Below are 25,699 nucleotides of genomic sequence, written 5' to 3' on the forward strand. Positions count from 1 at the left end.
TTCTATCAGTCAGGACATTTTTGGTTGCTAGTATCAGAAACCCAGCTCAACCTGGCTTAGAAGCAAAAGAGGGTGCCCCAGTCAAAAAGTCTGCAGTCATCTGATTGGCCACCCCAGTCTCTAGAGTTGGAGTGAGGTCGACCCACTAGCTGGCGGAAAGTGGGATCTCCCAAGGAAAATTGGAGCATAGTAGCCAGAAAAAGAAGGATGGATACTGGGTAGGCAGAGCAGCAGGGGCCCCCATGACTGTGGTGGGAGGTGTAGAAAGGTGGAGGCCTTCACCATGGCCCAACGCCGAGGGAGGTGGTGCTCAGCCACCCCCACCCCGGCCTTCCTCTTCCTGCATGAAAGTGATCTCCAGTGGGGTGGGGGGTGAGGGGAGGAATAGCATTAGGAGAAATACCTAATGTAGATGACGGGTTGATGGATGCAGCAAACCAACATGGAGCATGTATACCTGTGTAACAAACCTGCACGTTCTGCACATGTACCCCAGAAGTATAATAAAACATAAAATTAAAATTTAAAAAAATAACAAGAAAAAAGAAAGTGACCTGCATATTCTGCCTCCATGCATCAGGGGTGGCCTGGCCAGAAGAGCCCAAGAAAGGGGTTTCTGCCCTGACTCTGACTGACCTTGAGCTTGGGCAGACCCCTCTCCCTCTGTTGCCTGTTTTCCCATCTGTAAAATGGGCTTGTTGGAGGAGACAATCCCTGAGTTCTGCTCAAGCTCTAACTATGACACAGGCAGCAACTGGTGTTTATCAAGTGCCTGGTGTGTGCTTTGACTTTGCTGAGTCCAGGGAAACCAAAGATGGCACAGACAAGCCCCTGCCCTCCAGGATCTACTACCGGCATCTCCCTACCCCATCCTCACCAACACTCTGCTTCCCATTCAAGTATCTGTTATAGAACCAAAAGCACAGCCAGGCGCAGTGGCTCACGCCTGTAATCCCAGCACTTTGGGAAGCTGAGGTGGGCAGATCACTTGAGGTCAGGATCAAGACCAGTCTGGCCAACATAGCGAAATCTTGTCTCTACTAAAAATACAACAAATTAGCTGGGTGCAGTGGTGCACACCTGTAATCCCAGCTACTCGGGAGGCTGAGGCAGAAGAAGTGCCCAGGAGGTGGAGGTTGCAGTGAGCTGAGATCATGACATTGCACTCCAGCCTGGGCAACAGAGCAAGACTCCGTTTCAAAAAAAAAAAAGAAGAACCAAAAGGCCTTTTCAATTTGTTTTATATATTGAATATAGTTGAAATGGCCAAAGCAAGTAGACTGAATGTTTCTATTTTCCTCTATAAAAATGAATGAAAACCTTCAAATTTCTACTACCTTCAAGACAGTTCCAGAATCTGACCCCTTCCCACCACCTTTACTGGTACCCACCTCCAGCAGAAGCCATCATGATCTCTGCCCTGGAATAATCCAGCAGCTTTGCTGGCCCCAGCATCCTTGCCCACCCCCCGCCCCAGCAGTCCACTTTGCACACAGTGTCCCGAGCACTCCTACCATGTCTCTGCTCTAAACCTTCAATAAGGTCTCATTGCATTCAGAGTAAAATGGTTAAAGAAAAATCGAACAATAGGCTCTCCCCACTCCCCACCCCAGCTGTGATCTCACTTCTACCCACTTCCCTCCTTGCTCACACCATTCTAGCTACACTGGCTTCCTTGTCATTTCTCAGCCACACCTCAGGGCCTTTGCACTTGCTGTACCTCCTACCTGGAATGATCTTCCCCCCAACCACCCTCCCAGCTCATTCCCTTACCTCCTTCAGGCCTCTGCTCCAAAGTCACTCATCAGGGAGGCCCTTCCTAAAAGTCCTGAGAAAACACCTCTCTCTGCCCCGCCTCGTTGGCTGAAAGTTACTCTGTAATGCATCCCACCAGGAAGAGAATGTTTCTTATTGTCTGACTTTGCCCACCAGAATGTCAGCCCCATCACAGCAGCAACCTCATCTGTCTTGGTGATTGCTGTATACCCAGGCCCTGGCATGGTACCTGGCACATACTGGACACTCACTTCATATTTGTTAAGTGAATGAATGGCTAAGGCCCTTGAAGTTCCTTTCTAATGAGGAACCTTGGCTTTTTTATTCCATATATTTTGGCTTCTGTGGGCCAGTGGCTTCTGTGTGGAGAGGGGCCTCCCAGCTTCCGGCCATGATTTTCTCCTCCCGGTGACTGGGCCTTCCTTCTCCCAGGGCCTGGAAAGGGGAGCCACGGCTTGTTTGCCCCACCATTGCCTCTCCATCTTCATTTTCTCCAGCCCTAGCTCCCATCAAGCTCAGCATTCACTGAAACGCCCCCCACCTCCACCCTGTGGTGTGCCCAGAGCACAGTGTACCCCGTGGCTGGCTGTGGGAGGAGTGGTCTTTCATTCCTGGGGTCGCTATTCTTCTCATTGTGTGCCTTGGGCGGCCTGTGATTTGTGAGAATTTGCCTTGAAAATTGTGCTCAGCTGCGTTGTGAAGAGCAGCAGAGACTCATGTAGTAATCTCCCGCCCTGCCACCTCCCAGTCTCCCAGAGCCTCCCAGGAACCACCCCTAGGATGGGAGGAGGAAAGGTAAGGGGAGAGGAAGACTCCCACCTGATATCGAGCCACATGGCTTTGTGACCAGATCCATTCAAAGACCACCCAAGGATTCCCCATGTCCTTCAGAGCGGAACATCTTTAGAAACGAAGCCCAAAGGTGTGCGTTCCAGGAAAGCCAACGTTGCATCATAAGGAATGCTTTCATTTTCTGTGCTGAGGTTGGGGGAAGTCCCTGAATCCTGGCTTGGATGTGCTTTGGAACCTCAGTAATATATATCATCAGTAATAATATCATATTATTAATGACGTTACACACACACATTGTGCCAGGTAGTACTCTAGGGACTTCATCCACACTGTTTCAGCAGCTATGTGAGTGGAGTCATGTCCCCGTTTTCCAGGCAAAAAGACAAGCTAGAGAAGCTACAGAAAATGCCAGAGCTGGGATTCAGGCTGCCTTGGCCGTTTCTATTGCCTGACCTGTCTTAGCTTTTGAATAAAAGTAGGGGAGGTATTTGGATGCTTTGCACAGAGAAAAGCAGCCCAATACCTCCACTACTAACTCCAAGAATACAGGGCTCTGTTGCCTTCGGAGGGACTCTGTAGCCCAGAGGTGGCCCTCGGAGGTCCTTGTAGATTTAGAGGGATTTGATGAGGATGGAGAAGTCTTTTGACCCCTGGCTGGCTGTCGTGACAAGCTCTTGGTGTTGGCCCCTCTGACAGTGAAACAGCTCTAGTGCTTCACCACACACACACTAAACCTTGGTTTTCTTATCTGTGGAATGGGTATGGTGACTGCTGTGGCAAAGAGATTAGGGCCGGTCTCCCTTTGGTCTCGCCTGGAACCTTCTTAAGTTTATCAATAACCAGTCCAATTAAGATGGTATTCCAAATGAAAATGATTGTTAAATAAAGACCGATGGGGGCCCGCGGGAGTTCGGAGGGGGCCTAACCGTGCTGCCTTTCTCTTTCCGCAGACCCGAGCCCACCGGCGCGCCTCCTGGCCACCCGGCCGTGCTGCGGCCCCGGCCCCGAGCGGCGCCCGGTCCTGGGTGAGGCGCCGCGCTTCCACGCGCAGGCCAAAGGCAAGAACGTGCGGCTGGACGGCCACTCGCGCCGGGCCACGCGGCGCAACAGCTTCTGCAACGGCGTCACGTTCACGCAGCGGCCCATCCGGCTGTACGAGCAGGTGCGGCTGCGCCTGGTGGCCGTGCGCCCCGGCTGGAGCGGCGCGCTGCGCTTCGGCTTCACTGCGCACGATCCGTCGCTCATGAGCGCCCAGGACATCCCCAAGTACGCCTGCCCCGACCTGGTCACGCGGCCCGGCTACTGGGCTAAGGCGCTGCCCGAAAACCTGGCGCTGCGCGACACGGTGCTGGCCTACTGGGCGGACCGCCACGGCCGCGTGTTCTACAGCGTGAACGACGGCGAGCCGGTGCTCTTCCACTGCGGCGTGGCGGTGGGCGGCCCGCTCTGGGCGCTCATTGACGTCTACGGCATCACCGACGAGGTGCAGCTCCTGGGTAGGTCTCGGGCGTGGCGCCCTCTGGGGACCCGGCAGCGGTGGATGTGTGTTTCTTTAGTAGCCACAGTCACTTATGGAGGGCTCCTTTTGCCAGGTGTGGCGCTGAGCGCTTTATGCATTTTAACTCATTTATTTCTCACGACAGCCTACCCTCCCATTTTACAGATGCGAAAACTGAGGCATGGAGAGGTTAAATCACGTGTGCTACAAAGACAGGATTGGAACTCACATGGCTTGAACCCATCCTCTGGCCCAGGTTCATTCACTCACTCATTTCTTCACTTGCTGGTTTATTTGCTCATTCATTCATTCACTCATTCATTTACTCATTCTCACATGTATTCGAATATTTGCTCACTACTTCACTCATTCATTCACACACTTCCATTTGCTCATTTAGTCGTTCATTCACTCACTCAGCAGTCAGACTTAGTCTCTGATCATAGCACCCCTGGAGTACCTCCATGGGACATGCAGAGAGGAATTAGGTGTGGCAAACCCTGGCTCACATTTAGGGGCTCGGGGTGCTGGGGAGGCTGACAGGTGTGAGCCTGATTCTCACGTAGGAGGCAGCCACTAATGCTGAAATCCTGATACCAATTCATGGGAGTAGAAGTTTGCTGCCTGTATCTCAAGACCTTTTAAAAAAAAAAAATGGGGTAAAATTCACATAATAGAATAGCAACCATTTTAAAGTGTACAACTGAGTGGCATATGGTTGGCAACCATCACCTCTCTCCAGCTCTAAAACATGCCATCACCCCAGAGGGAAACCCTACCCATTAAGCAGCCACTTCCTATTCTCCCCTCGCTCCAGCCTGGGCAACCACTCATCTGCTTTCTGAGACCTTAGCTCTTGAACGTACAGATTGCACTGCAACCAGCCCAGCCTCGATCTCTAGGGGAGTAAAAGGACAACAGGTTTGTTAGGGAGTCTGGACACAGCTCTTGGTGTAGCTTACACGCACTGAAATGCATGGACCTAAAGGTTCGCAGGTGTTGACAGATTGATACACCTGTCCATAACCCCAGAGTTGACCCTTCTGAGTCAAGCCTTCTCTTCTCCAGAGGTAGCCACTGTTCTGATTTTTCACCATAGGCTAGTTTTGCCTGTTTTTGAGCTTCAAGTGAGTGGAATCGCACAGTATTTATGCATTGGCATCTGGCTTATCTCAGCATCATATTTTTCAGATTCATCCACATTGTTGCTGTATCAGTAGTTTGTTCCTTTTTATTGCTAAGTAGTATCCCATGAGCTGGATTACCAGAGTTTGTATATCTGAAGGTTTGGGCTGTTGCTGGTTTTTCAGCCCTGCATCTTGTGGGAAAAACCGTAACCTGGGCTTCTTGCTCCTCTGCCCCATCCCCTTCATCACCCCACCATTGGGCAAGGAGGAAAGATTCATGCATCCAAGCTATGCCCCAACCCACAGAAGTAGGGAGGCAGTGGAACTTCTGAGTGGTCAAGAGCAGGGTGCTGGATCACAGAGACCTCTGTTCTAGAACTGACTCTCCACATGCCAGCTGTGTGGCCTTGGCCAGGTGACTGAAACTTTCTGTGCCTCATTTCTTTTTTCATCTGCAAAATGGGCTCATGATAGCACCCACCTCATGGGATTGTTGGCAAGGTTACATGAGATGATGTGTGAAAGGGATGCAGCACAGTTCCTGACACAGAGAAGGCACTCAAGAAATCACAGCTAAGAAATAAGAAGCTCTGCCCATTTGTAAGTGAGCCGGAGCACATGTCCAAATTCCAGGCTTAGACCAGACTGTGAAGAGCTACCCACCCTCCAAGCTGGAAACCTTACTTGGGCATTTTAATTGTGTCGCCTCATGCTCTTTTCCATGAAAGGCTTTGGTATTTCACCTCCAGGAGATGCAGGTTTCTAAAACCTCCTAGATTTCCCATCATCTTTTTTGGAGCTCTTTGTTCCTATCCAGGGAAGCAATCTCACCTCATTTACCTGCTCATTTGCACTCCATGTCTCTGAGTAACAGCCCAGAAATCACAGCCACTCCATAATCAGCTCAAGTGGATTCAGATTTTTAAAAAATACAAATTGGAGGCAGCCTTTGATGACTTAATGAGACTGCATAAATCTGTGAGGACACATGAACTCTCCCCCAACTCCATTTACTTATTCAGCAAACCCTTATTGAACTCTGACAACATTCTAGGGAGAGGTAGAGCCTGCTGGAACGTCGGTGTGGCATGGCAGACATAAGCCTCAGCTTCCCTTATCTGCAGGTCGCCCCTGAGGTGTGCTCACTGATGGAAAGTGCCCGGCACAGGTGCCACAGGACAGTGATCACAAAATTATTCGGTCCTTTTTTTTTCTCTGCCTCATATGATCTGCAGGGAACACAAACATATATAAAAGGGGAAATGGCATTAGAAGGAATTTCATCCTTGCGCGATGAGATCTTGGGTGAATTTTATTTCCTTGTATCTCTGAGTCACCTTTTAAAAACGCATATGTGTAAAGAGCTTGTATTGCTTTTACAGTCAGAAAGAGCAATACGGATATTGTCCTCTGAAGGTTCTATGAGATAATGGAGGGGAAGTTTCTGACACGTGATTGAGGCTCAATGAATGTTTATTTTTCTTCCCAGAGGAAAAGCAAGTTGTCATTGGTTACATCTGGGTAAAGGGATTATGAGTGACTTTTTTTCCTTTCCAAGATAACAACGATTTATAATCAGAAAAATGTTAAACTAAAAATAAGAAGCTAAGCAGTCATGATTTTGTATGGTTTAAGTACAGGCAACAAATACCCTGCTGTTTTCAGGACAGGATATGACACCACAAGAACATCAAAAATCCCACCCGAAATCTCCCAATACCTGGGAGAATTTGGCTTCCTGGAGGTGGTGTCCAAGGTACCCAATGGATACATAAAGAGACAGCCAGTTTCTGTGCTATCCTGAACACTCTGAACAACTTTCCATCACGAGGAACAAGGGGCTGACATGGTTCCTTTAGAGCTTCTCAGTTGTAAATTCTAGAATTGAAACCCCCTGAGACTCCTTCATTCCTCCCTCACCATAGTCAGGTCCCACTGGATAAAGCCTGAAAACCAGTGAACAAAAGAGGCACCTGGGATAGGGCTGTCCAATCAAGCAAATAAAAATATAGGACACCCAGTTACTTTTGAATTTCAGATAAACAAGGAAAAAAATTTTTTCTGACACAGGGTTTCACTCTTGTTGCTCAGGCTGGAGTGCAGTGGCGTGAACACAGCTCACTGAAGCCTCAATCTCCTGGGCCTAAGAAATCCTCCTGCCTCAGCCTCCTGAGTAGCCAGGACCACAAGCTCATGCCTGGCTAATTAGGAAAAATTTTTAGTACGAGCGTGTCCCATGCAGTATCTGGGACATACTTATGCAAAAAAGAAAAATGTGTTTATCAGAAATTCAAATGTGGCCAGCACAGTGGCTCACACCTGTAATTCCAGCACTTTGGGAGGCTGAGGCAAGCAGATCACCTGAGGTCAGGAGTTCAAGACTAGCCTGGCCAACATGGTGAAACCCTGCATCTAATAAAAATACAAAAATTAGCCAGGTGTGGTGGTGGGCACCTGTAAGCTCTGTTATTCAGGAGGCTGAGGCAGGAGAATCAATTGAACCTGGGAGGCTGAGGTTGCAGTGAGCCGAGATCACACCATTATACTTCAGTCTGGGCAACAGAGCAAAACTTCATCTCAAAATAAATAAATAAAACAAAATAAAATAAAAACAGGTAACTGAGCAGTTTGCATTTCATCTGGCAATCCTTGTCTAAGTAGCATCCACCCTCTCTTGTGGGGCTTAGGTGTGTTTTATTTGCCCTAGATCTTGAGCCAAAGTCTCAGAAATAAAAAAGGTTCATAGTTCTCACATATTTTTGCCTGGTGGAACTGTGAGCCCAGCCCAGTATCCTCCTGCACAGAGTCCAACTGCCACAGAGAGTGCTGCATCTACGGGGCCAGACCCTGGGGTGCCTTTCTAGACACAAAATTCAGGGTTCCGAGGAGAGTGACTAGCCTAGAACCACCAAGACTGTCAGTGGCAGAGCCAGGACTGCAAGACCACTGCGACAGTATTTAGTTCACATCGTGCTCACCCGGGGAGCTATGACAATCCCACTTCCCAGGCTGCACCAGACCAATTAAATCAGAACCTTGGGGGGTGGCACCCAGGTTAGGCTTTCTTAAGGGCCCCCAGGTACTGCCAGGGTTGTGCTCATGATCCCCTTTGCATAGGTGTATACTATACTCGCCCTCCCTTCCTCCCTCCCCACTTGGGAACCTTGGGTGTCAAGTTGAGTTCTTCAGATTCTACTGTCGAGGGGATGGAATCGTTGGACCATGCACACCGTCTCTTGCTCTTTTTCGCTTCATCCCCAATGCCCACTCCTTTTTATGCCTTCCTCTGCTCAGATAGACACTACTCTGATTAGTAATCCCACGAATGCATCTTTTAAAAATGAGTAATTTGTTTTATATGTATATGTGGATGGTATTGTGCTAAGGATCTTATCCTGTTTTTCTTTTTCCGCTCACCCTTTTCTTGGATCTATCTGCACTGCTGTATGCCTGTCTGGTTCTTTGCTCCCTCATGGCCCTTGCCCACTGATGGACACCTGGGTTACTACCAGTTCCCCAAGCCACACACGCAGACAATATTGTAGGGTGCATTGTCTCAGAGAGCTGCTCTATGACTGCTTGTTGAATGGTCTCTGGGGTACAGATCAGGATGGGCTTGCTGGATCCTGGAGTGGGTCTATTCTGAGAGGCTTAGATTTCTTGAGATGCTCCTCAGGGCCGAAGAGAAGGGACTGAGCCCAGGAAAATTACTTTCCACTGAATTTGACAGTTCCTGGAGCCAGGAGAGGAAGCTTCTGCCAGGCCATGCACTTTTTCCCTCTCCTCTCCCTGGCTCCAGGAAGCATTTATTACAGGTGGAGTATCCGCTATTAGAAATGCTAAAAAAAAAAAAAAAAAAAAAAAAAAAAGAGAAATTCTTATGACCAGAAGCACTTCAGATTTTAGACGTTTTTGGATTTTGGAATATTTGTATTACACTTGCCATTTTGGCATCCCTAATATGATATCCAAAAATCACTGTTGGTGATTCTAGAGTTAGTGTTTTTTCATGTTTTGTGCTCAAAAAGCTTCAGAGCTTGTAGCATTTCACATTTCAGATTTTCAGATCGGGGATACTCAACTTATTATGTCTCTTTTCTGTGGAAGCTCTTTCTGGAGGTCCTTGAGCTCAGGGCCCGTGCTGTTTTGAGGAAGTCCTGCCCCTCTTCCCAGGCAGCTCCAGGGTGGTGTCAGCCCTGCCGTCCTTCCTCTGCCCAGTGATGGAAAGCTGGTCAGATTGAACAAGCAATGCCAGTCAAGGGCCATGGCATAGCAGACCATATTATCAGAAATCTTTGGTTGCAACGGACAGAAACTCAGTTCAATCTCACTTAAGGAAAAAAAAAAAAAGGAGGCATTAATGTCTCATGTGGCCAAAAATTCCTAGGAGTGGTTGCTTTAAGCCTGGCTCGATGGAAGGTCCCAAAGAACGGCACCTGGAATACCTGTCTGTTTTCATTTCTTATTTTGCCATCTTCTTTGGTGGCCTCATCCTCTGCTGGACTGTCCCTTTGGGGTGGAGGAAAGGCCACCAGCATGTCCAGTCTTGTGTCCCCTTCACAAATCCAACAGAAGAGCTGCTTTCCCAGAAGGTCACCCAGCCTCTCTAGATGTAGCCTAATGGATCTGGCCTGGGTCACACGCCTGTCTCTGAACCCATCTCCATGGCCAGGGGGATGGGATGAAGTGATTGGCCAGATTAAGGCCCCCCTCCCCACTCCTGAGGCAATGGGAGGTGGGGGTGGGGCAATTCTCTCCAGAGAAAAGTTACGGGAGAAGGGGAGTGGATGCCAGGCAGCCAGAAACAACAGCCCTGCATGACCTTGGAAAGGAGTCCTTTACCCAACTTGGAAGCGCTGAGACCCCTTGTTAACGATAGTTACTAGGCACCTACTCTGTGCCAGGCACAATGCTGAGAGCTTGACGTGGCTCATGTCTTCTGTTCCTTAAAAGAATCCTGTGAGGCAGGAAACTCATTTGCAGACTCCAGGTGGATGGAGAACTTGGCCAAGGTTACATACTGTTGGTGGTCCTAAAGTCAGAGTTTGTTGATTATTGTTCTAAACAAAGTGTTTGATAAAGACTTGAATTTATGGAGCTAAATGCAGGGTTCAGAGGTCTTAGCACACCATTCCAGGCTGCAGGAGAGGAAACTGAGGCTCAGAGAAGGGCAGGGACTTGCCCAAGGTCTCCCAGCTAGTCAGTGGCCCTGGTGGGGGAGGGAGGTGTGGACCCAGGGGCTGCCTCAGTGAGGGGCCTATGAGCACACATGAGGTGGGGAGGAATGCCGCCGCTCCTGGCTTCAGGGAGAGCCCCAGTGGGAGCCATGCGGAGTCATTAGCTTTGCAGTTAATGTTCTTTTTCCAAACAGACCAGGCCAGCACCCATCACCTCACCCCAACACAAATCATTTGCATGGCAGGGTGTCCTGAAGGCTTTTTCTTTCCCAGTCTGGAATGAGACCACCACTGTGTGGCCACCAGCCTGTCCTACCAAGGGCTCCTGAAGGCCTGTTCTGCACAGGCACAGAGCTGGGCACATCGTGATCCCACTCTTCTGCCCTCTTTAATCTTCCCACAGGCCGCTGAGATGGGGTGTGGGTCTCCACTTGCAAAGTGGGGAAACAGGTCACAGCCAGGTCTGGCCAGGGTCCAACCAAGGCCTGTCTCTGCAGTTCAGCCTTCTCCAGTTGGCAGAATGGCATCTGGAAAAGCACGAGGTCAGTGGCCCACAGACCCGGGTCCTGCCCCCGCACACCCAGACCAATGTTTGCCATCTTCTCTCCTAGAACCCCAATCCCTCTCCCTTGGTGCCAACCTCCTTGGCCTGCCCCCTGTGGCCATGGATAAGGAGCTCTGCTCCTGTCCCCTCCTGCCTGCTCACGGACATGATTCCTGTCATTTGTCCACTTCCTCCGCCTCCACTGAATCATCCCCCTGAGCACACAGAAGAGCCCCAGTGGTGTCCATCTTTTTAAAACATCCTCGATCAGCCCTTCACCAGCCACAGTCCCATCTCCCTGCTCTCTTTCCCACAGAGTTAAGTTTTTCTCAAGTGCTGGCTATACCACCCTCTCCTTTTCCTCTTCAGCTGTGCCCTGAGGCATGGGTCCCCACCCATCACTGACCTTCAGCCCGTCAGACCCTGAGCCTACTACTGGGCCCACTACTGGGCCTCTCGCTTCCGGCCCACTGCTTGAATGTTGCTGCTTGTGGCTCCCGGGCCTTCCCGAGCTCCCGCTATTGCTCCTGCTTTCCTGGCTGCCCCGCGCCCTGCCTGTCCTCCATATGTTGAGAGCCCCAGGGTTCTATCCTGGACTCACTCTTTCATTTTTACTTTCTTAAATTGTGTAATGCAACATGGATATAGGAAGGCATCTAAAAACAACTGTAGCATTCAACAGTCATAAAGCAAGGCTGTTTCTGTCTATCTGTCCTCTTTCTCCACGTGATCTGAGCCCATCATTGGGCTTGACATCTAGGCTGTTTGCTCCCAAACCCATCTCCCCAGCCCTGACGCCTCCCCTGAACCCCAGGCCTCCCACCACCTATCCAGCCTCTCCTGCATCTGAGGGGCATCCCACACTGAAAATGCTCAGACTCAACTCTCGAATCCCTCACCCCTGCTCCCCAGCCAGCCCCACTGGCAGTACGTGGCTCCACCCACTTGGTTGGCCAGTAACCCGGGTGTCATCTTTGATTCCTCTTTTCCTTGCCTTGGATCCATTCTGTCAGCAAGTCCTGTCATTTCTGCCTCTAGTACACGACCCAAGTCAGTCCTGCAGAGACAGAGTGGTGGTGACTGATGGATGGGTTCCTTTGTCTCCTGTTGTCCCCGTCTTCATTTTCATGTCTACACAAAGATGGTTTCTCTTGAGACATACGTTCTGCTTTACTTCCAGTCCAGCCCAGATATACTGGACCTAAGAGAGAAAACGGGGGTCAGGGGGAGGGTGGCCGTGGAGAAAGGGAAGAGCTAGGCCCTAGAAGCGACTCAGGGAGAGTGGGAGGCCAGGGGCCTATCCCAGTCTCCTCGTACCTGCCTGGGGACTGCTGCTGTATGTTGGTGCTCAGTGGGTATTCATGGCGGGGAGGCAGGGACATTAGGCCCATGGAGACTGAAACTCCAACTTCGGCCCAAGTGTGAGTCCCACTGCTGGACAGCTCTGAGTCAAATGAACAGCAGCACTGGGAGGCAGTATTGCTAGCCAGGGGCCTGGCTCTGGAGTCACAGTCTGGGCTGGAATCCCATCTGTCACCCCCAGGTTATGTGTCCCTCAGTAACTCACTCCACCTCTCAGAGCCTCAGTGTTCTCCCACTGTGCAATGTGCCATTTTTACAGAGCCACACAGTGTAGTGGTGAGGACTGAAGGGGACCATCAGTGTATGGAGCGGCATCTAGTAGGTTCTCGAGAACATGGTTATGTACATACTTGTTTCAGCCACGGGTAAAAGCTGGGCAGTCTCAGCACGCTCCCTCGGTGCCTCTAAATGTTGCTGGATTTCTGCCTGTAGCCAACTGGTTCTCCTTAGAAGAAATGCCCCTTTAAGCAATGGATTGTGAAGTGTCTGGCCTAGGCCAGCACTGTGCTGTCTTGGGCCTGTCTCAGTCAGGGCCCATGCCCAAGAGGGACAAAACTCCTTGAACAGAGAATAAGTGAGGCCATGCAACCTCTTCTGAGGGGCTGCCATGTGCCAGGCACCCAGCACAATGTCACATTCACTGTAGCCCAGCCTGCAGACACACCAAGCCTCCAGCACCTCGGAGCCCTCACGTGTCCCGTTCTCTGTGCCTGGAGAACCTGCCCAGCCACCACTCCCTTGTCTGCAGGTTGCAGCCGGTTGATCAGTCAGGGAGGTCTTTTCTGGCCCGCTTAGTCCCCCTTTCTACACTCTCATAGAATCCCAGCTTTGTCACTCCCCGGCTGTGTGACCTCTTAGAGCCTCAGAATTCCCCCACTGACACACCCCCACATAGGACAGCGGCTCTTGGTGGCACTCGGCACAGTTTTCTGTAAGATGGCTTCAGAGAGCCTCTCTCTCCCACTGGAACAGGAGCTCCATAAGCACAGGAACCATGCCTGTGTGTTCACCTCTGTTCACCCAGCACACAACAGTGCTGGACCCACAAGTGCTCTATACATTTTTGTGACCGTAATTAATGTTTTCAGCACTTAGTGCCATGCTCTGTATTACTCTTCATAAAAGTAATTTCCATAATATGGGGGAGTTTACCACTATCACTCTATGTTATGCTGAGGGAGCTGAGGCTCTGGGAGGTAAAATGGCATACCTAAGGTCACATAGCCAGGAAGAGCCAAAGCCAGGACTTGAACATAAGTATGCCTGTCTCCAGAGGTCATGGTCTCCTGTGTGGAGCCACTTGGGGGCAGGAGGAGGAGCATTAGGGGTGGTAGCAGAGGCAGAGTGTGTTGGCAGGAGCAGGGGGAGTGAGGCTAGCGCCTTTAGGGACAGGCAACTGTGGGTGGGGCAGGGAGCCTAGGAAAAGTGCATTGCACTGAGACTTCCAGAAACAGTACTTGTCTAAAATGCCTTTTCAAAAAGTGCTTGTTTTAGTCTACCTTTATTTATATGCCTTTTTTCTGATTATAAATATCAACTTATGTTCATTAGAGAAAAAGAGAAAACTAGAAAACTATAAGAAGCAAATTTCTACCCAGAGATAACCACTCTCACATTTTATTTCTATATTCTTCCTATGCATCCTACACGCACATTTTCCACAAAAGTAGAATCAAACCATGTGTTCAGTTTTGAATCCTTTTGTTCATTTAATGTTACAGGTATTTTCCCATTATTAAATATTAATTGAAAACTCAATTTTTAAACATTTTTTTCTGATAAAAATTTATAGCTCTATTAGTCTATTCTCGCATTGCTATAAAGAACTACTTTAGACTGGGTAATCTGTAAAGAGGTTTCATTGCCTTATGGCTCCTCAGGCTGTATAAGAAGCAATGGCTGGGGAAGCCTTAGGAAACTTACAATCATGGCAGAAGGTGAAGGGGAAGCAGGCACAGCTTACCTGGCCAGAGAGGAAGGAAGATTGCAAAGGGGGAGGTGCTACACACTTTTCACCAGATCTCGTGAGAACTTACTATCAAGAGAACAGCAAGGGGGAGGTCCACCCCTATGATCCAATCACCTCCCACCAGGCCCCTCCTCCAACACTGGGGCTTACAATTTGACATGAGATTTGGGTGGAGACACAAATCCAAACCATATCAGTAGCGTACAAGTTTACTGTAGGAAAACTAGATAATCAGAAAAATCTAAAGTCCTTCATAATCTCACCCCGAGATAATTACTATTAACATTTTCTTACTTCTCATCAGCACTTGATTTCCTATGCACATAAATTGATACAGACAGACATAGACAAATGCACACATACATACTTTTTTAAAAAAACAAATTGAAACCCCACTTCTTCCCACAGGCTATGGGAAGCATCCTCGCTAAGGCAGAGCACACACACTCAGAAGCACACAGAGACCAAACAAGTAGCTGACACCTTTTGTTAAGACCTTGAGGAGGGCCACCTCAGAGGCATCAAGAGAGACCAAACCACTTCAATACAAGAGCAAGCTTTAGCCCATTGTGGCCAGGCCAGAATTCAGGTCCTACAGCCGATCTACTGGTTTCCCAAGTGCTATAAATCCAGTTTAAGTGAAAGGTATCTGAGGAAGTACATTTGGACCCACTGGGGCCTGGGGCATACAGTTTGCAAAAACATGTGCATTCTTATGACATCGTTTCATATTTGGAAAACTAAAGAGGAAATATTTTTTAAGATACCATAGAATGGTGACATTTAATAAAATCTTGGCTCAAGGTGGTCTGTTTAAAAAGTCTAAGAAACACTTATTTTATTATGGTAAACAAGAATGTTTGTATCACTAAAAAAAAAAAACCTTCAAAATATTTTAATGACTCTTTCCTGTTGTTATTTAGCATAGCAGTCTCTTCTAGAGACCTTAGTCGTTCATTCATTCATCCAATAAACTAATAATAGTGAAGGCCATTTGCCAAGCCCTGAGAACCTGGTGGTAACCAGACAGACACAGACCCTGCCCTCCAGACTCATATTCCAGGTAGGGAGGCAGAAAATAAACAGGTAATCTATTAAAATATGAAGAACTGTATTACCCAAATGATAAAGACTATTTTTGCTTTTTTATCTAGCTATAGCATATGAAGAACATTTTTTCAAATTACTAAATATTACTTAAAATATTTTCATAACTGTAACTTTTAAAGAACTTTCCCTTCAGCCAGGCGAGGTGGCTCACACCTGTAACCCCAGCACTTTCGGAGGCCGAGGTGGGCAGATCACTTGATTAGGAGTTCGAGATACTCTGTCTCTACTAAAAATACAAAAATTAGCCGGGCGTGGTGGTGGGTGCCTGTAATCCCACTACTTGGGAGGCTGAGGCAGGAGAATCGCTTGAACCAGGAGGTGGAGGTTGCAGTGAGCTGACATTGCACCATTGCACTCCAGCCTGGGTGACAAGAGCGAAACTCCGTCTCAAAAAAAAATTTCTCTTCATTTTGTTTTATCAACTGAATCAATCTCCTGTAGCCTTTTTTCCTTCAATGCTTCAACACCTGTCCAGGGCCAGGCACTGTGCTCTTGTGCTGTGAACACAGCAGTGAGGACAGGTCCAGGTCCTCCCTTCTTTCAGAGGCAGCATGTGTTGAAGAGGCCAGACTCTAGAGCCAAACAGCCTGGGTTCAAGTCATGGGTTCAACTCGTGGCTTGGTCACTTAGTAGCCGTGTGCCCTTGGTCATGTTCCCCAACCCCTCTGTGCCTCAGTTTCCATGTAAGCTCAATGGCAGGTAGTACCGGCACATGCCACACAGGGTACTTGTGTAAGTTAAACGAGATAGCGTGTGAAAGCTTAGAAGTGACTGTTGCATGATAAGGCCACGAGCACAGGTTTGCTCTTTTCATTGGAGCTTATGTTCTAGTTGGGGAGACGGACAATAAACAATTTTTGGATGCCCTTTTAATGATCAAAATATGGAAACCTTGGAAAGAGGGAGAAGAACAAAGGGAAGAAGAGGGGAAAGGGTGGGGAGGAAAGGAGGGATGGAAGAAGAGAAGGAAGGAGGCAGGAGGAAAAGGACCTTATCTGCCCGTCCCAAAGCTAAGAGCCTGTCAAGAAAACCAAAGATTGTGCTTAAGGCAATTCTGTGCACCTGTGGCTCACTAAATAACACAGATGGGCAACAGGAGAGTTTGGAGCCAGGGTGGGATGGGGCTGCTCTAGGGCGGGTCGGTCGCCGAGGCCTGCAGGGGGCAGCGGGTGGGGAGGGGCTCGCGCCCAGCCTCACACACCGCCCCGCCCCGCCGCGTTCCTCCCTGTGTCCTCGCAGAGAGCGCCTTCGCCGACACGCTGACGCCCGCGCGCCTCAGCCAGGCCCGCTTCAGCGCCTGCTTGCCACCCAGCAGCCACGACGCGGCCAACTTCGACAACAATGAGCTCGAGAACAACCAGGTGGTGGCCAAGCTGGGCCACCTGGCCCTGGGCCGCGCCTCCGGCCCACCACCCGCCGACGCCGCGGCTGCCGCCATCCCGTGCGGGCCCCGTGAGCGCCCGCGGCCTGCGTCGTCGCCGGCGCTGCTGGAGGCCGACCTGCGCTTCCACGCGACACGCGGGCCCGACGTGAGCCTCTCGGCCGATCGCAAAATCGCCTGCGCGCCGCGGCCCGATGGCGGCCGCACGCTAGTCTTCTCCGAGCGCCCGCTGCGGCCCGGCGAGAGCCTCTTCGTGGAGGTGGGCCGCCCGGGGCTGGCGGCGCCCGGAGCGCTGGCCTTCGGCATCACGTCGTGCGACCCGGGCGGGCTGCGGCCCAACGAGCTTCCCGCCGATCCAGACGCGCTGCTCGACCGCAAGGAGTACTGGGTGGTGGCGCGCGCCGGGCCTGTGCCGAGCGGCGGCGACGCGCTCAGCTTCACGCTGCGGCCCGGCGGCGACGTGCTCCTGGGCGTCAATGGGCGTCCGCGCGGCCGGCTGCTGTGTGTCGACACCACGCAGGCGCTCTGGGCCTTCTTCGCCGTGCGCGGCGGCGTCGCGGGCCAGCTGCGTCTCCTCGGTAAGTCAAGGGCCCCGCGTTTGCGAGGCCCCGCCCCCCCGTCCCGTCCCTCCCCAGCCCCGCCCCGCCCCGCCCCGCCCCGCCCCGCTCGCTAGACGCCGCACCCCTCAAGGCCAGCCCGGCGGTTCTCGACTTTGAGCGCTCTGCACGATCCACCCCGTCCAAAATTGCCGGGCTCCACCCAAAGTTCCCGATTCAGTGGGTCCAGGGTGCGCCTCGAGAACGTGCATTTCCGACAAGTGCCGGGGGATGTTGACGTTGCGGCTCTCTAGACCATATTTTTTAAACCACCGACCTAGATAGGTAACTGGCTGGTCTCGGGGTTTGGCAGGCTGTATACCCTCGGTAAATGGTCGGTGCGATTTTTAGCTCCGTTGTTACGATTGTTATATTAGGGTGTTTTTTAACATGTAATGCACAGTAAGTGTAGGGAAAAAATAAAATCGACTACACATGAAAGAGGAAATAAGAATGGTATCGTCCACGAATGGAGGCTTGAACCATCCTATTTTGAGATAATTTTTGCCTTCATTCATGCCAAGTAGGCAGAGAGCAGCCACCAGCTGTGAGCCGGGCCCTGGGCACCAGGATAGGGCAAGCAGAGGACAGGACATACACCATCCCGGTTAGGAGTTCACAGACACCCTAATGGAGCGCTGCACAGTGTAACATTTGCTACAGCCGGGGGCTCCTCTCCCACCTTGGTGGAGTGAAGATGTTCAGAGAAGGCTTCCCAGAAAGCCTGGCTTCAATTTCATGGCTCAAAAAGTAGAGTCTAAGCGATAAGAACCAGTCAACGTCTCATATGTTACCTTATTGAATTTTATCCTCCCGATGAACCTATGAAATCAGTGTCATTATCCACCACCTACAGATAAGAAAATGAAGCACAGAGAGATTAAATGACTGTCTCAGGGTCACATCGTTGGTCAGCTTTGAGAATGTTGGACAAGTCACAGATTCCTCTGAGCCTTTGTGTAGAAAGAGTGGTACCTGCTTCATGAGGTTGTCATGAGGATGAAATCATGGTATCTTGAGCAGGGCCTGACCCAGCCCTGGGTTTAATCAGTGGTCATAGTTAACAACAGCACCTGCTGTTGTCTTAATGAGGGCAGAGGGGGAGCTGGGTGGCAGTGACAGTTATTTGGTCAGCGTGTTTTTTGGGGAGGGGGAAGTTGTTTGGTGTTTTTGAGGAACCATCAGACATAGTCATCATTTCAGCCCGAGATGAAGTGCCCATTACCTGTTCATTCATCCTCAGGTAGGGCAAGGGAAGAGGCATCTCTTCATCCTAAGAAATGAGCTGTTATTATCTGAACCAACAGGAAGCTTGAGGAAGAACACTCATCCATATTGAGCACTAGTAGTCAGGGATTTTCTTGCAAGTGGCAAAACCCCACTCAAAGTGCCCTAAGCCAAAAAGGAAATGTCTGGGAGTATATTGGGTGAGTTCAGGAACAGCTGGATCTAAGTACTGGAAGGATGTCATCAGGATCCCACCTCTCTTTCCATCTCAAAGCTCTGCTTGCCTCTCAGGCAGGCCTTTGCCACAGGTTGGCTCTTCCAGCTCCAGGTTTCCCTCCCAATGAATAGAATGAGTTCCTTCTTTCCTAGTAGTTCCAGTAAAAGTTGCAGAATTGGGTCTCAGGGGCCTTGCGTGGGTTATATGCCCTTTCCTAAACTACCACCATTGAGACCAGGGAGTGGAAGTTCCTATTGACCTCGCCCTTATCCAATGAGGGAGGGCACATGAGTATCCCAAAAGACCATCCCAGGGCTGTTTCTGAAATAAATGAGAATACAGGCTGGGTAGACAAAGAACAGAGGCACCACACTTAGATGAGCTCTTCAGCCCTCAGCAGAACCGGTACCTCTCATTAGACAGACAGGGAAGCTAAGGTGCAAACAGTGAAGAACCACGGCCTAGCAGGGCAGGTCCGACCTCCCACTGCCCCTGATGGAATCTCTTTGGGTCTCAGGTACCCTGCAGTCCAGTCCTGCGACCACGACTCCATCAGGGTCCCTCAGCGGCTCCCAGGACGATAGTGATTCAGATATGACCTTCAGTGTCAACCAGTCCTCCTCAGCGTCTGAGTCATCCCTGGGTAAGGAAATGCAAACCCTGGCAGGGGCAGGGGCTGGCAGCTGGCCTGGCTCCTGTGGCTGTGCCAATGGCCTTCCAGGGGCTGAGCAGGGTGGCCACATTTCCCCTGTATCCTCTCCTTCCCTCAGCTGTATGCTCAGCTAGAGGGAGGAGAAGTGTCTGGATAGGGCATTCCAAAGGGTGACCACAGTGGTGTTTTATCTTGGTGCTTGGAAGTAGAAGAGTAAAAAAAGATGCAAAACCCAGAAGGTAAACTAAAATTAGCATCTCCCAAAAGTGTTCTCCCACCAGTCCCACCAAGAAGCCCTGCATTCTCGGGGTTGCCCCAACAGAGCCCACCACAGAGAGACATCATTAACGTATGTCTTATTCTCCCTTTCGGCAGTGACGGCCCCCAGCTCCCCACTGAGCCCCCCGGTGTCCCCCGCATTCTCCCCACCGGAGCCGGCAGGCATCAAGAATGGCGAGTGCACAGTGTGCTTCGATGGTGAGGTGGACACGGTCATCTACACGTGTGGACACATGTGCCTGTGCCACAGCTGCGGCCTGAGGCTCAAGCGGCAGGCCCGGGCCTGCTGCCCCATCTGCCGGCGGCCCATCAAGGACGTCATTAAGATCTACCGGCCATAGCCTAACCTGCCCACAGGCCTTGGCCAGAGCAAGGTCACCTTTCTGAAGCCCCCCTGGGCTGGGCAACCACATGGCTGCCAGGGAGTCCAAGGGCAGCGGCCGTCTCTCCAGTAGTGGGCAAGGTGTGACAGTCGTGGAACGCTGCCCCCGGGGCCTGAGCCCAGGCAGGGGTTGCTTCTGGCTCCAAAGTGCTTTGCCTCCAAAAGGCCGTCCCAAGAGCAAGCTCAGGAACTGCCTGGCAGATCACCCTGTCCCTTGGTGACCTTTCAACTGGGAAACAGCGTCCTCTGTCTGTGCAATGCTTCTTGCTGGGGTTGGGTTGAGTGTGAGAGAGGGGGAGGGGAGGGAGGGAGAACAGAGAGAATGTGTGTGTGAGAGAGAGAGAAAGAATGAATGCATAGCGATTTTACCAGGGATCGTGGCTCCTGGAGGTTACTGAATACCATGAAATGTGCAATCTGGAGCCCTGAGGTTAGCCTGACTAGAAGTTGTTCACTTTCTGGGGATGGGACATAAGCTGGTTTTGAATGTATGAAGCCTGACCCTAACAGAACTCCCTGGGGTGGTGTGGAAGAGAGATGCTCAGATTCTCTAAGGGGAAGCAGAAATAACTCATTGTTTACAGCTCCAAAGCGGCAACTCCTTGAGGGGAAGGTGGGTAGAGAGCAGAACATTCACTTCTTCATTTCTTACTGGGTCTTAGAGCTGGGTGTGATGGGCACTGAGGCCAAGCCCTCTGGGCTGGGTCATCTTTTCACCCCTTCACCCCCAGATGGTCTAACAATACACCATCACACCTTGTCTCCGTCTCTGTAATGCCCCTCCCCATCTCCAAGGGGAAGACCAGCAGCAGGTTCTGTTCTTCTGTGGGAGAGAAAGAATCCTAGAGGTAGGTGACCCACCTGGAGCTGGAATGCAGACAGCTCTCCACCTTCCTGCGGTGGCATTCCCAGGGGACCTGCTGGCAGTAGGAGGAACCAGGGCTTTATAACTGGTCTTTGTTCTGATTCTCAGTTTATCTTCCTCCGCTGTTTACTAAAGTGTTCACTGATAAGTGTGTTAACTAATGATTGAGACAGTAACTAAAAAATGCTGGCACTGGGATTCTTCCGCTTCCCAGACCTACCTGCTGGTATTTCTAGGACCCTGGCCCTGCTCCACCCCCTCACCCCTGCCCCACTCCCTCACCCCTTCCCATGTCTGCAGACTCCCAGATCACACCTGGGCTGATGGGCTGTCCCAGGCCTGTCCCTCCCTTCCTGCTCCCAGTTCTGGGCTCCACTTCTGCCTTCTTCTGTGCTGTACCATTAGGGAAGTCCCTTGGCCTGTCTATTTTTCATTTCCCAATTAGAAGTCTAGAACCTGACAACTCCAAGAGTTCTTGGGAGGACCAGCACAACATTCTAAAAAGCCTGAGACGCCTTGCAAAAAGCAAGTATCATTTGTATTACAATTCCTAATCTGTTCATATCCTGCTGAAGGAGGGAGGGAGGGATAGGAGACAGGGGAGTTTATGTATTCATATAACAAACACTTGCTGGATATCTGGGTGCCCAGAGCAAAGCTTGGCCAGGCCCTCATTAGATCAAGTCCCCTAGACCAGCTGGTGCCCATGTGATGCTGGCAGTTTGGGGCCTCCTGTTCCTCCTCTAGCTGGGAGCAGTCACGGTTGTCTGACCTGATTCCAACTTAAGGCCCCCACTCTCTTGCCCCATCAAGAACGCTTGATTATTTACTTTTCCCTAGAAAACTTGAGGGAAATGCCCACATTTTAATTTTGCAGCAGAATCTTTTGAGCAGCTTTTGGAACCACAGTCTTTGCCAAGATAAGAGTTTGACAATCCAGGCAGCCTTAGGTGCCCGGCTGAATTTGGTTTCCCGCAGGTGCTGGGTGTGGGCAGGGCCATGCACAGGCCCTGCATGGGAGGACTCCTCACCCCAGTCCTGTGATGCTCCAGGCAACCGTCCCCTGAGACCCAGCCACAAGCTGTGGTGTCTCAGTGGCCTGGGAGAAAGCAGCTCCACTCTCCTGCCCTTCCTGGCTGACCGCTTGGGTTCCAGCCGGGTCATGTCCAGCCTCCACTGGGAAACCAGTGACTGAGGCCTGGACCCAGGGGTGGACCAGGCATCTCCTGGTGACCTGTGACCTGGGAGGAAGGGAGTCAGTGGCCCGTTGAACCTGCTCTGCAGCCGCTATAAATAGCCTCCCTGTTTCCAAGAGGAGGTAAGGGGGTGTTTATCTTCTAAAAACCAGACGTTTCCTGGTTTCCTGATGCTCTAAGCATTATTCAGTGCTACAGAGGAGATGCACACATTCCCACTATGTTCTGTCTTGAGAAGGGGACAGGAGAAAGAGGAAAAAGAGCCACTATTTTTTATTTTGCACCTACAGTGTGCCTTGGCACTGGGCTAGACAGGCGCCTTCACGTGTGAATCCTGTGAGGCAGGTCTTATTGCCATAACAAGTCACATCTAAGACACTGTCCTCATAAAACACGCTGTTTTATGAACCATAAGAAAAAAACGCTGCCAATCTTAACTGTAAGATGCTACAACTATACAGTTCCTCCAATCACAGATGTTCAAGTGTGAAAAAAAAAAAAAACTGCTACTTATTATCTATGGAAGCTGGGATTATCCCACTTGGCAGGTAAGGAAACTGAGGTCCTGTGAGTGAAGTGACCTCATGATCACACAACGGGAGGTGACAGGGCTGGGATTCAAATCCAGGAGTGTCTGGTGCCACATCCCACACTCCCAATGCCCGGCCCTGAGTCCCAGGAAGCTCGAGACAGTGAGTTTTCTCTCTTGAAACTCATTTGGAAAGAGTCCGGGCATTGGTGCCTGTGTGGAGGGGTCCAGCCCCAGCCAGGGACCCTCTGCTGCCCACACCCTGGGAGGAGAAGCAGCCTCCCTTCCAGGCTCATCTGCTCACTGCCCACCTTCTCCCAGCAGAGCTGAGCTCTGTGAGATCTGGGCTCCAACCCAAGGGCCCTCTCTTGTTATGCAGGGGTGTCCACAGGCGGCAACTTTGGGGAAGGACCCAGGGCCTTGTCCCTCGGGGTCCCTTCCTGGGCCCCACGATCACCACCCCCTCAAGCAGGGCCCCAGCCCCCTGAGCTCCCCCTCATGTGACCCAGCCCTCAGATGTCCCAGGCTCACTGCCCGTCGTGTGCTCTTCTGGGCCACAGCAGCCAGGGCTCCAGGGCTAAGACAGGGGAGACCAAAAAACGCCCCACAGTTGTGGTCTTGTGCCTGTTCATTCGGAGCCTCCTGAAAAACTGGGCTGTTTCCAAGGCAAATCCAACTCCTTGTCCTAGCAGGTTCTCAGAATGGGGAGTCCCCTGGGATTGAGCTGCTCCCCTCACAGCAGCACGGTTTCCAGTCCCTTGATGCCCACTAATCAGCATGGACCGTGTTCTGGACACAGGGTGAACTTTTCTCTGATCCCCTGGTGCTGGTCCTGTGCTAACACGTAGTAGGTACTCAGTTAAGGTTTGCCGAGTGAACCAGAAATCAGATTATGAGTGTTCAGGAGTTTGGTAAAACAGCACCACATACTCACACAAAGACACTCAGCGAACATTTGCGGAGTACCTGATAGTGGTGAGGTGCTGTGAGGACTGTGCACCAGCAGGGGTGACACTGAGAGAGGAATGAGAGATTTGGGGCAGGATCCACTGGGCTCTCTTGGCCATCTGCTGCCGTGGGTCCACTGAGGTTGGCGCCCAAAGGCTGCCTTCTTGACCAGAACCCCCTGTGCACTTCACAGACCCTCCTCTGCATTAGAAATGCTAGGCACGTTGCAGTCAGTGAGCTGCGGCCAAAACAGCCTTAGGCAGAACCCCCGGAGGCCCCGCGGGTTGGTGATCCCCGTCAGGTCCTGCCAGGGAGACACAGCGGGGAAGTTGGCTACTGCTGCTTTGAGGCCCTGGAAATCAGTCACCAAGGCCCAGGAGAGCCCCCGTGAGTCCATCCAGTTGAGGCGAAGAGGCAATAACCTCCCACTGCTCGGCCTTGCCCCTGCCCCCGTCCTGGCAGGGGCAGCAGCTCGGGAACACGCAGCCCCCTGGCATTTCTTGGTATTTAACTGTCTCGCTGTCTTATCCGAGTCCCTAATGAAATGACTTGTGCAACAATCTGTCTGTGCCTTACGAAAGTGTCTGTGCACTTTTTATCCTTTTTAAAAGTAACTTTTAAAAGTGGATGGGGAGGGGGGCTAGCATACGTGATAGGGTTCTAGAAATCTATGACAATCACTGAAATCCTTTCTGCATCATGTTTTTGATGTTGGAGTGATAAAGTGTACATCCCCCACCCCAAACACCACTGCCTGTGTACAGACCTTTTCAAATACGTCTTCTTTTTCTGATTCAATACTGTGACCTCTCCAATGCAGTCTCATCCTTGGGGATCTGTAATCAAGGTTTTAAAACCTGGGGGAGTGGGTTGGGAAGGGTTTGCACTGGTCTTGTGTGTTGTGCTTTTCTGTGTCGTGTGTTTTGATTTTTGTCTGTTTCTATCTGTTTTATATTGACATAATTTTCCTGTTTAAAATACAACTTTGGCTTGTTAAAAAAGTCTTCAGAACTCAGTTTTTTAAATCCCACTTACATACACTGATGGGGAGTGAAGGTGAGGATCCAAATCATTGCCAGCCTTGGGGAAATAAATTGCGAAATGTCTGTAAAGCCCTGACAATGTTTGAGGGCTTTGCCAATAACCCGCTTCTGTGAAAATCACAAGGAAATCGTTCTAATCAAGGATGAAATCTATGTGTAAATATATTCATTGCAGCATTTTCTATAGTGGTGAAAAGCTGTGAGTAACCCTAATTGTCCAACAACCAAGGTGTATTCACCAAGACTGTTGGTCACAAGTGACAGAAACCCAACTCAGATAGGTTTTGGGGGAATAAAGAACTAGGGAACTGAAAAGTCCAGTAGCAGAACCCACTCTACGTGCAACTGGAACCAGTGTCTGAAATGCTGCATCAGGACTAACCTCTCCCCTCGCTCAGCCCTGTGATCTGGCCCCATTCCCAGGCAGGTTCTCAAGATGCCTCCTGCAGGGCCGCCAGCATCCTGCCTTTGAGCAGTCCCTGCGTGGACCAGCTCGGATCACATGTCTGCTCCTGAACTAGTCACAGGATGGAGATACAGGGCTCTGATTGGTCAGACCCAGGATGTGCACTCATCTGCACCCAATAGCTGTCCTGCGTGAACTCTGTGGGCTGAAAGTAGGGAATCGTAATCCAAAGAGGAAATGAGCCCTAAAGAATGCAAGCAGGGTGGGCCAAAGCAGCAGACCTCTGTGTAGGGAAAGGTTGAGCAAACCATGATACCGATCCATATGGGGCTACTGGCATGGGCATGAAGCCAGACTGCCAGGGCCTCACCAACACATTGCGGAAGACACTTAACCTCCTTCTGCTTCAGTTTCCTCATCCTCAAAGCAAGAACAATAATAGTTCCTGATTTTAGGATGAGTGTAAGTGTTATTGAGATCATACCAATGATGTGTTAGGCACAGCATCTGGCACCCAGCACCAAGCAACAATTGTTAGTTTATAACACAGGAACATAATTATGTTAAAATGTGGTTTTAAAAAAAAAACACAAGATATAGAATTGCATATACATCCTGATCTC

The 25,699-nt window shown here is 50.7% G+C and overlaps 1 protein-coding gene across 1 annotated transcript; it reads left to right on the forward strand.

Annotated features, from left to right (window-relative positions):
* Positions 1-242: 242 nt before the first annotated feature.
* Positions 243-25,031, forward strand: NEURL1B (neuralized E3 ubiquitin protein ligase 1B). The gene is made up of 5 exons (XM_064376520.1): positions 243-372; positions 3,519-4,064; positions 16,595-17,314; positions 19,294-19,419; positions 19,804-25,031. The coding sequence occupies exons 1-5, from the start codon at positions 243-245 to the stop codon at positions 20,046-20,048; spliced, it is 1,767 nt and encodes a 588-aa protein (XP_064232590.1). The 3' UTR covers positions 20,049-25,031.
* Positions 25,032-25,699: the final 668 nt, after the last annotated feature.

The sequence above is a fragment of the Aotus nancymaae genome, unplaced genomic scaffold, assembly GCF_030222135.1.
Source record: "Aotus nancymaae isolate 86718 unplaced genomic scaffold, 86718_ANA_hifiasm-v0.15.2.pri h1tg000015l_1, whole genome shotgun sequence".
Taxonomy (NCBI): Eukaryota; Metazoa; Chordata; class Mammalia; order Primates; family Aotidae; genus Aotus; species Aotus nancymaae.